The 16,210-nt window shown below is 38.7% G+C and overlaps 2 protein-coding genes and 4 non-coding genes across 6 annotated transcripts; all 6 read right to left on the reverse strand.

Annotated features, from left to right (window-relative positions):
- Window positions 1-8,599: 8,599 nt before the first annotated feature.
- On the reverse strand, window positions 8,600-11,614 carry rpl13a (ribosomal protein L13a). Its single transcript, XM_029461312.1, has 7 exons — window positions 11,528-11,614; window positions 10,757-10,829; window positions 10,362-10,427; window positions 10,042-10,143; window positions 9,443-9,528; window positions 9,188-9,247; window positions 8,600-8,855 (listed from the first exon to the last, which is right to left on the reverse strand). The coding sequence occupies exons 1-7, from the start codon at window positions 11,546-11,548 to the stop codon at window positions 8,646-8,648; spliced, it is 618 nt and encodes a 205-aa protein (XP_029317172.1). The 5' UTR covers window positions 11,549-11,614; the 3' UTR covers window positions 8,600-8,645.
- LOC115027969 (small nucleolar RNA SNORD50) lies at window positions 9,020-9,093 on the reverse strand. Its single transcript, XR_003834465.1, has one exon. It is a non-coding gene; the product is annotated as a small nucleolar RNA SNORD50 (small nucleolar RNA).
- Window positions 9,627-9,699, reverse strand: LOC115027968 (small nucleolar RNA SNORD50). Its single transcript, XR_003834464.1, has one exon. It is a non-coding gene; the product is annotated as a small nucleolar RNA SNORD50 (small nucleolar RNA).
- LOC115027967 (small nucleolar RNA Z195/SNORD33/SNORD32 family) lies at window positions 10,224-10,306 on the reverse strand. Its single transcript, XR_003834463.1, has one exon. It is a non-coding gene; the product is annotated as a small nucleolar RNA Z195/SNORD33/SNORD32 family (small nucleolar RNA).
- LOC115027966 (small nucleolar RNA Z195/SNORD33/SNORD32 family) lies at window positions 10,499-10,580 on the reverse strand. The gene has a single exon (XR_003834462.1). It is a non-coding gene; the product is annotated as a small nucleolar RNA Z195/SNORD33/SNORD32 family (small nucleolar RNA).
- A 2,513-nt stretch (window positions 11,615-14,127) lies between the features above and the next one.
- On the reverse strand, window positions 14,128-15,583 carry atp5if1b (ATP synthase inhibitory factor subunit 1b). Its single transcript, XM_029460736.1, has 3 exons — window positions 15,428-15,583; window positions 14,757-14,869; window positions 14,128-14,539 (listed from the first exon to the last, which is right to left on the reverse strand). The coding sequence occupies exons 1-3, from the start codon at window positions 15,509-15,511 to the stop codon at window positions 14,398-14,400; spliced, it is 339 nt and encodes a 112-aa protein (XP_029316596.1). The 5' UTR covers window positions 15,512-15,583; the 3' UTR covers window positions 14,128-14,397.
- Window positions 15,584-16,210: the final 627 nt, after the last annotated feature.

The raw sequence follows: 16,210 nt of genomic DNA on the forward strand, positions 1-16,210 counted from the left end.
CAATAATAAAGTATTGAATTGTTGAGACTCTGAAGAACTGCCGTTGACGTGAATGATTTTCCCGTCACAATTACCCTCTAACAAAGCTCAAACTAATCGGGCTAATGAGGCATTTTTTCCGATGCTTAAGTAAATTTATAATAAATCAAATCAACAGGCATTTGAAAAATGACTATAATTTATCAACGAGTGGCTTAAAACGCTAATTTCTTGCTGGATTTGAAATAATGTGCATCATTCACACCCTTCGTGTGGCACAAAGTCTTATTCCATTTGCATTGACTGTTTATGTAATCAAACCATTACTGTGATGTTACTCTGCTACATGTTAGCTTTCACCCCACATTACATTTAATTGGATTCATTTATGTAACTGCCCCCAAGTTCAAGGAGAGTTATCAAAAATATGTTTTTACATATTACAGTAACCCCTACTGTAATATTTTTGTATAACATATAGGCCGGATACTATTCAACACCAATACCTGGACACAAATCATTAGGCACAATCTGCTGCCAGAATCCATCACACACTTGGGAGGTTATGCAAATGTCATTCAGCAAATGGTATTGATCCTTTTAGGGATTGAACTTCTTTCAAGTCCATGCTTTCAAAAGAAGTCTCACTCCTAACGCTCGGCATAAGGACGGTATGGGTTGATGTCCACACAGAAGAACATCTGAAGCCCACATTCATCCAGTGAACACTTATGAGCTGCTTATTATGACCTCAGTGAACAGGGAGTGTATTACCAGAGCTGGTGCATGTATTACTTGCTCTCCAGGACACTCGGGATTCTTGCATTGACAGATTTCTTAAGTGCAATTCCATATCTTGCCCATATTGTGTGCATGTATGTTGATTAGTTGGGGAGAAGGAGGCGATGAATGCATATTTGTGCTTGTTGTTTACCCCACAAATCTCTCAAGACTCGTTATATGTGGCACATAGCTGAACATTGGTAGTCTGAGTAAGAACATTTTGGTTTGACATTTGTCCCCTGGGGGATGTGTGTTTGGATGAGAATGGCTGCATCGGAAGCCTCGATGGCTCACGTGCTGCGCTGCTGAGAGTTCTGCTGTGCGGTAGGTCAGTACTGTTTGAAAGTCCTGTTCATCCTGATAAAGACTGAAATTGGCTGCAGGAAAGCCTTCCAGATGCCTCTGGAGAAAAGCATTAACGCCACGTGAAAGGCATTTGTTTCACGTAGCTCCGAGCTAAATGTCTTCTCATTTAAAAATCAACCAGTTACGCTGTTTTACAGCCTAAAGCAGGTTATTTATTTGAGGAAACCCATTGAATGTGTCAGTTCTTTTAGATGTAATGTCACCTATATTGCCTCTATGTTTTCAGTTATATACAGTACCCTGTAAATGCCTAATCAAGAATCAATAGGCAGCAATTGTTTATTGTTCCTCAGAGACCACTATTGAAAGTAGCTTCATGACCGTCAACTTTGATAATCCTGCACAGTTACTGCTCTGTAGCCTCGCGTGGAAAATCAGGTTGCATAATCAATGGAGCTGCAGAAAGCTTGCAAGCGCTAAAATAAAATAAAAATCAATGATGAGGAAAGAATACAGAAACAATTCAGGCCTCTTTACCCTTTTTTCTTGCAACAATAGTGCTGGACTGACAAAGGCACTCCTTGTGTCTATTGTATTCTCATTTACTCTCCTTTCATTAATGTTTTGTCTTTGTTCTTGCCTCTGTATGTGGCTGAAACTTTATTTATTTCCATTTTCTTAACCACATATGTTCCTCAATATGTAATATGTAATATTTAATATGTAATGACTGCATGACCAATTCTTTAAGTCAATCATCAAATGTGCATCTATTGTTTTATGAGACTTATTAAGATGTTTACTAAAAAAAGGAAGCTTAAACTAAATCTCCATTCCTAAAAATTAAATAGAGGCTGTTATCACAAAACATGTGTGAACAAAAGCTACAGCTTTGACTATTCATAGTTTCCCTCATGATGCTCCCATACTCCAAGATAATAATGTGTTGCACACTTCAGAGTTGTTTAATGCCCCCCTTGAAGGAGTCAAAAGTCACTACATAGACTGTGTAAAACAGGTGAAAACAGGTGAAAATAAGTTTAGACAGGTGCATTTGTTTTTGGTGTAATACTCATGTCAGTCACAAGGGGCTAAAGTGCACCACTACTATAAGCACTTCGTGTTTAGAGTTCATGGAGAAATGTTAACTCCCCCGGAAGAAAACATGAAAGCTTTTGGTCTTTTCAGAACATGGGGTAGTGGTGCACTTCAGCCTCGTGTGGCCGAAATTAAAATTACAACATTGCCACCTGCCAAAGCATAGTAACTTCGAAAGTTATCCTGGAAAAACTCTTTCCCAACTGTTTTGTTAAGGAATGTAATAAGAGATTATTCTTTTCACCTGTTTTTAAATCAGATCAGACTGTTTCTCACTTGCCTCTCGGGGCTTCTGTTATTACATTACAGTCAATTTAGCTGACGCTTTTGTCCACTGAATATATGTTTAAATAATTTAAGCACATTGCAAGCAATATACGAAGCTGACACTGGTGCGTCGTCACTATAAAGGCTCATCAAATTGATTTACATGCAGCAGAGAGGAAGTGAGTCTTCGTCAAAGTGTAATTAGGGAATTTGTTTTCTTCATGCTTTCTCATGTGACACTTGTGACCCGAAAAATGTTAACCAGAAAAGGTGCAGGTTGTATTTTGTGCAAGGACACTTTGGTGTGTGCACACATCGACTGTCACAGAGAACAGAACTGTCATCTACCACAAAGTCTCCCTCGTGTTTGTGTTATGAGCTTAGGTACGTTTGTATTGTGCGTGTGCTTGCGTCAGAGGTGCTTCATTACAATGAACTTGATAAGGGTCTCTGTGATCGGTCGTTCTCTCTTCCCGAGTCTCAATTCCTGAATCCAATTTGTGATTCTGCGAATAATTAGCAACCACCGCCACGGTCTCTCTTGTTGTCTGAATGTTACAGTTGCTCTTGTCTTTAAATGGATTTAATAACTTCAGCATGACCGACTGAATCAAGTTGCACTGCTGTCATACTGAATCATTTAAATTACACTCAGAGGTCAGTGAAAATAAACAAGGCCAAGCCCTACTCCATCTCATGTTTATAAAAATGCATTAGAGTGCTGCACACTTACAGTAGTGCATACATCATGTAAAAAGGATACTTTTAAGGATAAGAAAGGTACTTATGACTTGCCATCAACGCCTCTGTGTGGGCTAAAAAATGTGAGAATGGGACGGACAACCCGAAAACATGATGCCTCGGGCCTCAGCTGTCACAGGTGCAGAGGCATAAAAACAACAAATGAGAGGTTGTGAAAAATTAGCTAGAAAGTGAGCCGAGAGGTCTAAACAGTGACAGTTCAATTGAACCAAATATTGCATATAAACATCCACTTTTTTATTTAGTGGTATCAGATAACATCCCGTTTCAAATTAATTCAAATGTAATTTGTAGGAAAAGGTCGAAGCAAATTGTTTCTCTATGGTGTTATGTTATTTGTTGAGTGCAGTCTGTGCAACTTCACACAAAGGAAATATAATAGGCACATTAGACTTCAGTGTTTCATCATTATCACATCAGAATCAAGATGAGAAAATGACAACGGATTGTACTTCAATGACCCATGAGAGCATTTCTCCGTCTCTTTCTGTGTGGGAAAGCAGAACACGGCAATTATGGTACATCAATAGCATGGATAAATTGTTTCGATTTTCAGAGCACAATGAAGAATGAAAACTATTAATATAACTATAGTGGCTGGTCTATCTGTGGACAAATAATAGGACTTAAATTCAATTTCTGTGTCTTTTTTGTTTTGCTGATTTATGGATACCTGCACTCTTCATCTCAGTCAGGTCCATGTTTCTTCTTAGGTATTATACGGTTATCTCATGCTCTTTATCTTTTTCTTATACTTCCTCAAAGCCAACCTTTGAGACGTAGAATAAATGTGTTCCTATTCATGGGTGGCATCAGCAGAGACGGGAAAAACTTAGCTCTAACTGTTCAAAGAGGGAGGCAGCGCGTCGTCTTTATAGATCCACACATCAAAATGTTGCACGTTTTCATCAGGAAGAAATTAAATATGTTATTCAAACTGTGCTCCTCTTTGCTAATCTGATTGTAAAGCTATCTTTGGTTCAGTAATGAGTCTACCGCATAAGCTTGAGACAGACTCAGTAGAAATTAGATATAACCGAAACATCAAATAAATGCTTAGAAATCTAATCAGCTCATGCTGGCATGTGGGAAAGGCTTTTTAACATTACTCACACAGGTCGTGTTTTGAATGCACACTGTGGTAAAACACGGACTGCAGCATCACACGATTGTGGTCAAATCTTTCAGGTGTGTCACTTCAACCAGCAGTCAAATAAAGGTTAGTGTGTTTACATAGCCTATAAAAAAAGTGAGACTTTAAAGTCAAACTAAAAATGCAATACATTTGTGCCAGGAAGTCAGAATGCGATATGTTTGTGTTGGTGAACTAGTTGATTGTGAAGCTTGAATGTTGTTTCTACTGATATGTACTAACTAATATGCACAGTAGCTGCAGTATCATTATATGTTATATATCCTTCAAATTTCAGTTTGACCTTAAATCTCATCAATGTACAAGACTCCATGTTATATCTCATCACACAGATGAACGTTCCCATTTTGACACTGAACGCCAAACACCAGCCAGTCGAAGGAAGAGGAAGATGTCTATGATTGTTGGAGCCCGTAAAAAGGCTGGGCCCGCAGGAGCAGTTTCAGGCAATCACGGTCTTTTCAATCTGTCTCAGATTGTGTGATTAGAGAGTGATCTAACGCAGGCGGCATCTTTCAAAAATCTAATTGTTGGAGCCGTCACGGTGATTTCTCATCTGTTTTGCTATAGACATGACTTCCCTCCTTAATGCTGAGACAGGCGTCAGATTGGCCTGCCGCCTGATCCTCAGTGGGCCTGCTTTTAAGGAGGGCGTGTGTGTTTATATGTACATCTGTGAGACAGAGAGAGGAGACAAACATAGATAGTTTGGGATGTCTTGCCAGCTTTAGGTAATGCAAGAAATCCTCCATACAACATCGTTTGAATCAGAAGGACAACCAACGCTTCGCCTCAGTTGGAGTCACTCATAAAGAGAAATGCCATATGACACAAGAGCAATGCCCACACATGCGCAACTAATCACTTTAAGACATTACAAGATGTTTGGAGGAAGTGCCGAGTGCAGGCGTGCGGAGAAGTCTGTGTGAAGAAGGTCAGGCATTCATCTCAGAATTAGAATTGAAAGGATGTAAATGATGGGTCTGAGGGTGTCTTCACATCACATGTTCTATTATGATAAATGAGATTAAGAGGAAAGGTCGCCCCCAGAATACAGATGATCAATTTAAAAGAAGTCAGAGCTAATTGGGACAATGTACTGTGGGACTCGGCAGATAATATGCAGATTAACAGTCAAATGGTCTAAACAAGGATTTTTACACCTCAAAAAAAGTAATAGATTATGTTCCATAAATGATATTCTGTTTAATAATTTAGCAGCACAAAGAGGCAATAAGATGGAGTAAAACAATCTAACAGAATCATAACACACCTCCATCCTGGTTAAAAAGATGTGTTTTTTAAGGTTACTTAACACGGAAAGATTCCCCTGCCAAGTTCTTGTTAAATTTTAGAGCGGAGCAATAGAAAACATCCTAACTGGAAACATTGCAAACTGGCATAAAATGTGCACGACCCAGGACAGGAGAGCTCTGCAGCGGGGGTTTAAAACTGCACAGAACATCATTGGTACCCATTTACTGAGCATCAGTGATATCGGTGTCGGTATCGGTTACAGAAGTATCCGCTGCCTTACCACGAGAGGGCAAAGGGGCAGCTGTCTTTTGTACAATGACAATAAACTAAACTTGAACCATGAAGAAGTCAGTAGCATTAGATCCACTGTAGTAGCCTATACATGCTTATTAGCATGTGGCTACAGTGGCTACCAACCTTTCGGGGTTGTGATACCTTGCCATAGGTTGCGCAGCTACTCTCTTAACTTGTAGAGATAAAACAGTATTTCACAAGAAACAAAACAAGTCTACAGCCATACTTGTGGCTCTGTGAGACTGTACTTATAGCCACCGCTGTGCTTTGATCTAAATGCTAACGTCAGCATGCTAGCATGCTCACAACATCAATGCTAACATGCTGATTGATTCTAGCCAGTATAATGTTTACTATGTTCACAATCTTGGTTTAGTGTGTTAGCACACCAACATTTGCTAATCAGCAGTAAACAAATCATAATCTGAGGCTGATGGGAATGTCCTTTTGCAAGTATTTGGTAAAAGTATTACCTGATGAGAGGGGGACCATTAAACGTGCTCGGGGTGCAAGAATGTCCATCCAGTGGTGGTTGAGACATTTCAACGTAGAAAAAGAATAGGGGGGAAATCTATATACATTTGTGTCAGAACTACATTTTCTCTTTCCTGTCCCATTAAGCATGTCATGACCTCTTGGAGAGGTCTCGACCCCTAGGTTGGGAACCACTGGTCAAAGACACTCCGAAGATTAACCACAAAATGATTAAGAGAATTTAGTGTATCCAATGTGACTGATGCTCAATAACATTCATTAGCAATTTACTTTGTCAGTCATCTCTCACCAGCTCCTTTTGGAGCACCAGTAAAAAAGAGAGAATGACCTCAAAGTCTGTGCTATTTTAAGTAGACGAGGCAGACGGCAGCCCATTCCTTCCCAGGAGATCCAGCTGTTTCACCACTAAAGTGCAGCTAGACTGCTGTGATTATTTTTGGCTAACCAAGATAAAATCCAATAACTTATTCAGTGTGATTACTTCCTCAGATAATTAGCAGGAATCAATTTTATTTTCTGTAATCATTTAAGACTATATTATTGCACATGTAGTTGAACACTTTTAAAGTCCACTTCCTCAGGATTAGGATTTGTATTATTGAACTAATATTCATTCTTAAGCAGGTTCTTGAAGGATTGCATCATATTTTACACTTTTATTGACAAGGATACGCCAGTGAAAATTAAGGTACCTTATTGTTTGCCTTAACTTCTCAGTGCAGGAGAAAAAGAAGTAACTCTCTTTTCAAGATTACTTTGAATCAAATGTCTACAACTGATCCCACATGAAGTTAAAGATGACACTGCTCTCTGCTGGTGTAAGGCTGATCTACAGTAGGAACGGTGACTATAGTTCAACACAGCTCCTGATTTAGCTAAAACTCATCAGTTACCTCGAAAATAGTTGAATTGTGACTGAAGTAAATTAGTCATTATCTTGTCAAATGTTGTTACATGTCTTGTCATGTGAAGTGTAAAATAAAATAGAAACTTACTAGAGTAAAGGCAAAATTATATTTAACTCCCATAATCCTATTCTCATGTTTCACTGCAACTGTAGCAGAAACAGCAGAAAGGCAAGATGGAAAATACTTAATTAAAAAGGATGAAAATGTAACAGATGTGTTAAACTCAAAGCAAATAAAAGTAATAATGTACTCTTAATTTTAATACACTATTTGGAGAAAGAAGTTGAACCTCTCATTTACTGTTATTTGAAAGACTAATACTTAGTTACACCTTCGAGAGACCATTGAGATTAACTCATAAAACAATGTCACAATTAAAAAAGGTTTAATTGCTTAAAGGCAGCCGTTAGAAATAATGTTCTTATACTGTAGGACTTGTAAACTTCACAAGTCAGTGGATTTATTCCTGAAGATATTTATTCTCATACCTGGGACAATTATGTTCCTCTACACCAGTGGTTCCCAACCTTTTTAGCACCATGGGCCGGTTTCATGTAAGTGTGTGAGGGGGATAAATAAGACGAAATAAAAACATACCACCGGCATAAAAACAAATATAAAGTGCATAAAAAAAATCACCATTACGCTGAATTAGTGGGAGCCCTGAGCTTGTAAAGTATCACGTGATTGAGACGGGCCTATAGTCTCGACATGTGTCAAGAAACACAGACGGATGTATCCGGTGATTTTTCAAAATAAAATATTTTTTTATTCAATCTTTGTGCGGTCCGGTACCAAATGACCCACGGACCGGTGGTTGGCGAACACTGCACTACACCAAGAGGCTTCTGGGGGAAAAAATGCTTCATGCTTTAATATAAATGTATTTTTGCCATGAGAGCAGGAATAAAACATATTCAGCAGTTTGTACTTTTATGGAGCCAGTATGCAGTTTATCCAATTACACATTGACCAGTGCTGCACGGTCTGTACATTACTGACAATTTATTCATAACTCCATGTTTGTATTTGACATGTCATAAATGCTGTACATATTAATTGCATGACAAAGTCAAACACAAGAGTTATACATTTTAGAATATCTCAAATGTTTACAAAAAAAACAACCTAGAACTACACCCAGGTCTAGCTTATAAGCAGCTGCTTATAATGGTCCCTACACCGTTCTGCAGCATCTGATTTATTTTCAACATTACCATTAGCATGCACATCACTGTAGTTAATGAACTTTATTTTAAGTGCCATTATCCCACCACAAGGAATGAAAAAGTCAATACACTTTCTATAAACATTTATTTATCTTTATTGGCCAGAAAACCAGCTCAGACAAGGACTCCATATTGTTTAAGAACAGCCGTGTATTTTGCAATCTTGCTCTCAACGTTCTTTTCGGCGACCTTGGTTAACTTGATCTCTGTCTTTTTCGTTCCGTAGCGAAGCTTAGCCTTCTCTTTTCTCTTCTCCTCCAGAGTGGCAGTGATAGCCTGGTACTTCCAGCCGACCTCATGTGCCAGACGCCCAAGAAGAGCGAACTGAGAAAGAAAAGTCAAAGTCAGTACATTTCACTGTCAAGTGTAAATTACCACATCAGATATTTTTCATCAGCCTAGGACATGGTAATTTCCCCACTAAAACAAAGAGAAATTGGCACCTTGCTTTATAGTGGGAAAAAAAGGCACAACTTTGTCCGAGACTCAACTCAGTAATCAGATCCGAAAGTTTATCTCATCAATAAATGATCAGTTTCGGTATGTTTTGTCATCACTGTCAAGTAAGAACTGTTGTGGCAGGTAAATTGAAGCATTTTTATGGAGCTTGTCCATCTTAACATGTTTTAAATATTTAACAAATAATCATGGCTTACCTTGCGAGTGGGCTTCAGGCGGACAATCTTCAGAGCAGCTGGAACAACCATGCGCTTCCTCTGTGGAACCAAAGCCAAAGTCAGATAAAGACGAAAACAGTACATCTATACATTGGTAGGTTTGCATGTCTCAGACATTATTTATTTTCAGAGTTACTACTCAAACAAGGTATGTTAATGTCACATCACAGACAGAGTCAAACATGTACGGTCCAGGAGGATATAAAGTTTCCATAGTTCATTGAGATTCATCACCTTGTCATAGGGCGGGGGGATACCGTCGAACACCTTCAGCCTCTCCAGAGCAGCCTGTCCTCTCTTGGTTTTGTGGGGCAGCATGCCTGTAAGCAGATAATACCACCAAGTTCAATATACTTTCAAATAGCAACCATTGCAGCTGTTAACATTTGTTCGTCCTAGCACAAATTTATATCAACTCAACTCAGCAATCAGATCCGAAAGTTTATCTCATCAATAAATGATCAGTTTCGGTATAGAGTTCATCACTGTCGAGTTAGGACAACTTGTGCTGTGTCAACCTATTGCAAAGATCACGTTTTATGAGAACTTACAGTACACCAACATTATTTTAATACAACACTGGTTCTTAAGATTCACTGTTTATAGCCATTAATGTTAGTCAAAGTTAAATCCAATACTTGCACATGCAGCTCACACTAAAGAGCATGTTTACTCTTTGAATTGAGCTCAGCAAATTTAGTTTTAGTGCATTGAGTCCATTTGATAGTAAATGCTGTGATATTTTTATCTACATTCTCAGTGTACAAATATGTAATTATTGAATTTTTTTTGTTGTGGTGAGGCTTCCATGTCCAGACTTATTACATTCTCACCCCTGACAGTCCTCCAGAAGATCCTGCTGGGAGCTCTGAAGTGGAAAGGTCCACGAGAGGGGTTGGTGTTCATCCTTTTACGCAGGAAAGCCAGATACTTCACTGTAGAGGGCACATAAGACATAATTTGAATTATTTCAAGGAATCAAGCCGTGGCAGCCATTACTTCAGTATGTAACGCCGATGTCTCAGATGGTAGTGCATGTAAGATATCTCATGGTTATTGAAACTCGAATATAAAATGGAGTAAATCATCACTGACAGGCTTCTTTTTTTTGGCACAATGAAAAGTTAAGTGAACTGACATGTACCCTACTTACGCTTGTTGCGGTAGAAGTTGCCGGAGATGTTGATGCCTTCACATCTCACCACCACCACTTTGTGTCCTAAAAGAAGAATACAAAAGGTTTCAGCGTTTTGATGCATAAAATCCTGTTGCGTTAACTATCACCTACATCCAGTCTCAGATGGTAGTGCATGTGAGTTTTCTCATGGTCGTTAAACTCAAGCAAAGCTGTAAAGTCATCATCATTGACAGATTGAGGTAATACTGCTAAATTTCCCCTCTGGGAAGGCATATCTGAATATTTCTTTATTACTCAATATGCTGCTCATTATTTTCGAATGCCCACTGGACATACTATAGCAGAAAGTTCTCCAGCATTCACATAAAGTTTTATTTATAATTCTATATAAATAAAAGAAAAAAACTTACCCAGCAGAACCTGTTTCGCCACAAGGGCAGCAAGCCGACCGAGTAGATGGCCCCTGCCATCAAGTAGCAGAACCTGCAGAAAAGGAAAACACCATCACATATTAGCTACAATCTGAATTAACTTTATCAACTTGGATGATAACTAACGTTAAATCTGACAGGCACTTCAAATTTGAGTCAAAGCCTGACTGCGGCTCATGTTTTATATCAACTATATTAACTCCTACGCTATTAAATAGCACACAACCCTAAGCCAAACATCGCACTATGGCACATTTAAGACAACCATTGCCAATTAGACACGTTTATTGAGAATTTTGATCTTTGTAATGAAGGCCACATGGAGCTCACCGACGAGAACTTAACGTTAGCTTAGCATTAGCGTAAAACACGTTAAATATATTTTTGATTAAGGGTGGGTGAGCATAAAAAGCATAACACACTGATTTTAACAGTAAAGTGTGTGTATCTATTACAATTACTACATTTGCGCCGTTACCCAGACTTACACATAACCATGACATAAGTTGAAGCTAGCAAGCTAACGGCGTTGAATCGTTAGGAAGCTGCCATGATGAAGGCATGTCTACTGAGCTACGGCTATCCGTCTCAAACATTCTCTAAAATCAAGTATTAATAGTAACCCCAAACAAAACAAAGTGAACGCCAAGATGTCCTGTAGTCATTGCCTGCAGATTAACTATGAAATATCGGATTTTACATCCACTAAATAGGTAAGAAAATGATTATGATTCCGCTGCAGTTGCTTACCTTATTGAACCGGTCCGCCATGATGTGCTAAAAGAAAGACACACGGGGTTGCTCGTCCTAAAAGGCAGGGGCAGGCGGAAGTGACGATGTTATATTTCTTCTTCGTGGGAAGGGAAGCGTGTACCCAAACGTTGCATCGCCAAGGTTGTATGGAGGGAGAAGTTCATTGTTAATAAACGTTATACTCGATGTGTTTATATCTAATAAACGTATTCGTTCTTGTTTGCCAATTGAGAATTTCTATTTTCAACTTTCTGTTATTTTGTCAAAATTGTTAGTTAAACCTGGACGTTTACTAAAAGCACAGTTTCCTGTTTAGGCTACTCAGTATATGTCAAACTAAATGCACCATCCTGCTGTAAAATGCTAGTTATTCAATGATTTTGACTTTTATGTTGAATAGATAGTGTGCAAACATGTGACAAAACTGTGTGACCTATGCGTGCGACGCCATGTTGGATGATATACAAATCAACAATGGCGTCTAAAGCGAACAACAACAGCAATACAACTCTGACTTCTTCAAAGTATTGTGACTCTCTGGAGTCCTCTGCAAAGGCAAGATTCAGAGGAAAAAGTCCAAATTTGCGGCCGTGACCCGTACACGCTAAAGCCGTCGGATTATATTGAGGATTTAGATTCATTACCGCCGATTGAATATCCGGATATTGTGAACTGCCTTGTGCTACAAACGTTGTGGGCAACCAATGCACAAATGAAGGCATACAAGAGTTTAGATGCTTATAATTTATTTGTTTCTGGCTGGGTTGGTAGTCTTCTTACCAAACCAGTGAAAGATGACAGGGTGCTCGTCCATGCCCGTGTAAATCACTATCAAAGAGCTCGAGATACACCGCTCACGCCGTGGTTTGTGAGTGAGGAGAGCGGCGATGTTATCCTTGCACACTGTGATTGTATGGCTGGATTAAGCGAAGCATGTTCTCACATTGGTGCTTTGCTTTTCGCAAGTGAAGTAGGCTCAAGAATAAGCCAAACAAAAACATGCACAGAAGAAAAGAGCAAATGGCTGCCATCACATGTAAAGAAAGTGCCTTATTTACCAGTCAGCGATATGGAGAAGTAAGGTCTTACAGTGTTCAGCTATATCATAAGCACAAATGTTTAACGTAAACATTGAAAACATAGCTTTAGCACAAGCTCTTACCAGATATAAAGTGGACGCCACACACTCGGGTGAATTGTGCTTTTTCTTCTGTGCTAATTCTCACGAGTTCGGCGTTCGATAGACAGCAATTCATCCCTCTTTTGTGGATCGTTGTTTTTGATGATTGTAAGAAATCTAAAGAACCATTTCTCTGGGTCACAAGTAGCGTTATGACCACAATTATACACTGCGCACACGATTGGCATTTTCTTTCAATCTTAGACGTTTAAATACAAAGAAAATTACTCCCACACGAACGGGTGCTGTCTTGGTTGTGTATATCATCCAACATGGCTGATTTACGGGTTGGGACGTAAGCGTGACTTCACATGCACATGATTTATTGAGGAAAAACTATGTTCCTGTGTACCATGTCATGTATTGAGAGACAGGGCTGGGTAGTAACGGATTACATGTAATCGGGATTACGTAATCAGATAGCAAGCAACTACAGTCAGCCCAGAATACATTCAGATTTTTTTTTGCAATTAGATTATAGTAAAATTGTCAAGGATTTGCTCCATTTGTGTTGCAAGGGCAAAGTCCTCCATGTGGCCTTTGATTACAAAAACAGCAGCAACAAATCTTTACACAAAGAAAAACAGCGTAGCACATGTTGTAGAATACACACACAGTACACCTGTGTTTAGTTTGTGCCAGTAAGGTATTTTTTTGTAAGGGTCATTTGATTTTACCAACTGTAAATGCTGATTATGCAAAATGCATTTCATTTGCATTAACAATGTTTTGTGATTTAAAGAGAAAAAATTATATTTGTGAAACTCAAATTTTTGTGGCTGCTTCCATTTTTTTAGGAAGCCTATAAAGTAGATACTTTTCAATGTTTGATTTTGAAGTAATACCAAAGTAATTATAATTGTTTTGGTAATCCGAAGGATTACATAACAATTGACAAAATGTCATGTCATTTGTAGGCCTACTCAGTAACAGACCACATTAAATGATCTGGTAACATGTCAAATTAAATGCACCATCCTGCTCTATGCTGCTTTTATATCACTTGACATTTTTACTTGGAAAGGGTTCATGTTGAATTTAGGGAATGCTAGGTTATTGTGTACCGTGTCATGCCTACAGTGGCTCATGTATTTAGAGATAATGCACACTGGAGTTGTAATTTTGTCTGGTTTAATTTAGTTTGGAAATCCAGTGCATAATAATCTATGTCCTTCAAGGCTGGATTACCAAATGGATCATTTAAGCAAATACCCAGGGCCCTCACTGGCTTGAGGGGCTCATATTCATTAGTCAGTTGGTTTGGAGTTATTTAATTTACTCAACATTTGTTTGGGGATATGCATTACTAAAACAAAAATATCAACTGAAATCATGAGGGCCTTAAAGAGCGACTTGAATTTGGATGTTTTGCTGATTAACTAATTGTTAAAGCACTAAAAGATAGAGCTACTACCAATGCCATTTACATTACACATTTATTTATACATCACACAAGAAAATAAATTGATGTTGCCATGCAAGGCATTACAGATATTTAGGTTTTTTGAAAAAGTTGTACAATTTGTGTCACATCATGCCATTATTCTCTCATGCATCTACAGAACAATCACCCACACATTCAGGACAGGCCCGGTGACACAGTGCATGCAGCAATCTGAGTAAATAGTAAAAGGTGTCTGGCTGGATTGTTGAAAAAACTGAAAACAAATTTTTTGGAAGGTTTCACTCAGTCGTCGTGCTTCAGCTTCCTGATCTTTCCCTTGTGGCGGTCAATCTCACGTTGCATACGTTCAATCTCCTTTTTGTGGTGGTCAATTTCTTCCTGGTGATGCTGCTTCAATGCAGCAAGCTGCTCCTGCTCCTTACGCCTTATATGCAGATAGACAGACAAGGTGGTGGGGGACAACAGAGGAGCGAACGGGTAAAGCGGAAACAGAGAAAGGACGAAGAGACACAAACAGAGAGAAATTAGGACAGTGGCAGAACATCATAATAAAAAGAAACTTATGAAGGTTGGGGTCCATGATTGATAAAGCTAACACTCTCAGTCCACATTTGGTTGCTGTAAAAGAAAGAAATGCATACTTGAAGTACATCTCCTCCTCAGCGGCCTGCTTCTTCCCCATGGATCCACCTGCCTCTCTGATGGAACCTCCCCCACCACCACCTTTTCCTGCACCTTTACCCAGCTCACCCAGCTGAGGCAGGGTAGGGAAATGTTTAGTATATACATTTAGAGACAAATAAGAGCCTTGCAAAGGCTGACAGCAGCTTCAAATGTCACAGTTAATTTCTTACTTTTGTTGTTGTCAAGACTTGTCTATGTGCTATGAAGGTAGTCAGTCACTTTATTAAAATGACCCCATTCTGAAGGTCAGCTTATTTCACAAAAAGGAGTGGAACAGGTTTCTTTGTTTGCAAGGTGATAATGAAGGCAATGTTCTTTGGAACATACAGGAAACTGTAAGAACATTGCAACCAAAACCACAGAGTCAGTAATTTTCTAAATAAAGTGGTTTAACAGGAAACTACAGTTTGCTTTTTGACAAAACATGATAGGATTCAAATGAATCCTTAGTAAATAAGGTAATTGTTGTAAATCTGTCCATGAATTTGCACAACACTACAAAACCCCTGACCTACATGCCACCAACAGTTGTCAGAAAGGCTTTCAATTAGCAAACATTATTAGGCTAATTCATTTCAAATAATTCACACACATCAATCAAGTGGTGTTTTTAAAGGACGTATTTTACCTGGTCGGATGACATTCTGAGCTGTGAGGTGACAAAACTCCTGATGCTAGGCCTCAAAAACCTCGCCATGGTTGTTTCACACATGAAAACAACACTGACAGTATCTAGAGCAGAACGTGCCCTTGTCCTTAAAATACGCCACAGGAAGGTTCCATTATCAGCCAGACAGGGGGGACGACACCAGCATCACGTTGGTGTAATGGGATACTGATGGAAATAACAATTCATATATTAACATACAGTACGCTATCAAATAAGTGTTTAGTGCAGGTAACGAGTAATTAAATATAGCGTAAGGAAAAACACTGTGTCCCTGTTTCATAATGGTATGGTCTCAAAAGTGAATAGCGTGAAAACGCACATTCGTAGCTGCTGACGTCACGTCAAAACTATTAAATCATCTGTTATGTATGTCCGTAATTGTGCTCCTTTGATTTATCCGTCAATGATAGCCCTGACCGCTTCTTCTTTTGGTCATGAACTATTTATTTTTAAAATTATTTTAACTAAGTGTTTCTACTTTTATTTCTTCAGCTTTTTGTATTTCGTTATGTACTTTTGCTATAAAAGTTTACCATTTGAAAGCTACAATGAATTCATGAAATATAATGTTAGTCCTTTGTTGTAAAAGAGTCTTAAGGAAACCCTTTCAACATTGCACATACACACACACACACAAGTGGCATGAGTTATCCATTAAATAAAACTGTATGCCATCAGTATTATTGTTGGCATTAAACTAAAGCATATCTTGGCGCACTACTGAAAGTTGTCTTTGTAGGA

Source organism: Cottoperca gobio, chromosome 22 (assembly GCF_900634415.1).
Source record: "Cottoperca gobio chromosome 22, fCotGob3.1, whole genome shotgun sequence".
Classification (NCBI taxonomy): Eukaryota; Metazoa; Chordata; class Actinopteri; order Perciformes; family Bovichtidae; genus Cottoperca; species Cottoperca gobio.

Excerpts from the sequence above, each read along its gene's own strand:
- atp5if1b (XM_029460736.1), bottom strand. The coding sequence starts at position 15,511 with ATGTGTGAAACAACCATGGCGAGGTTTTTGAGGCCTAGCATCAGGAGT. Across the intron at positions 14,870-15,427 it reads TCAGAATGTCATCCGACCAG|CTGGGTGAGCTGGGTAAAGG; the intron begins GTAAAATACGTC and ends ACCCTGCCTCAG. Across the intron at positions 14,540-14,756 it reads GAGGAGGAGATGTACTTCAA|GCGTAAGGAGCAGGAGCAGC; the intron begins GTATGCATTTCT and ends TCTGCATATAAG.
- rpl13a (XM_029461312.1), bottom strand. The coding sequence starts at position 11,548 with ATGGCGGACCGGTTCAATAAG. Across the intron at positions 10,830-11,527 it reads TGGCGGACCGGTTCAATAAG|GTTCTGCTACTTGATGGCAG; the intron begins GTAAGCAACTGC and ends CCTTTTCTGCAG. Across the intron at positions 9,529-10,041 it reads CTTCTGGAGGACTGTCAGGG|GCATGCTGCCCCACAAAACC; the intron begins GTGAGAATGTAA and ends ATCTGCTTACAG.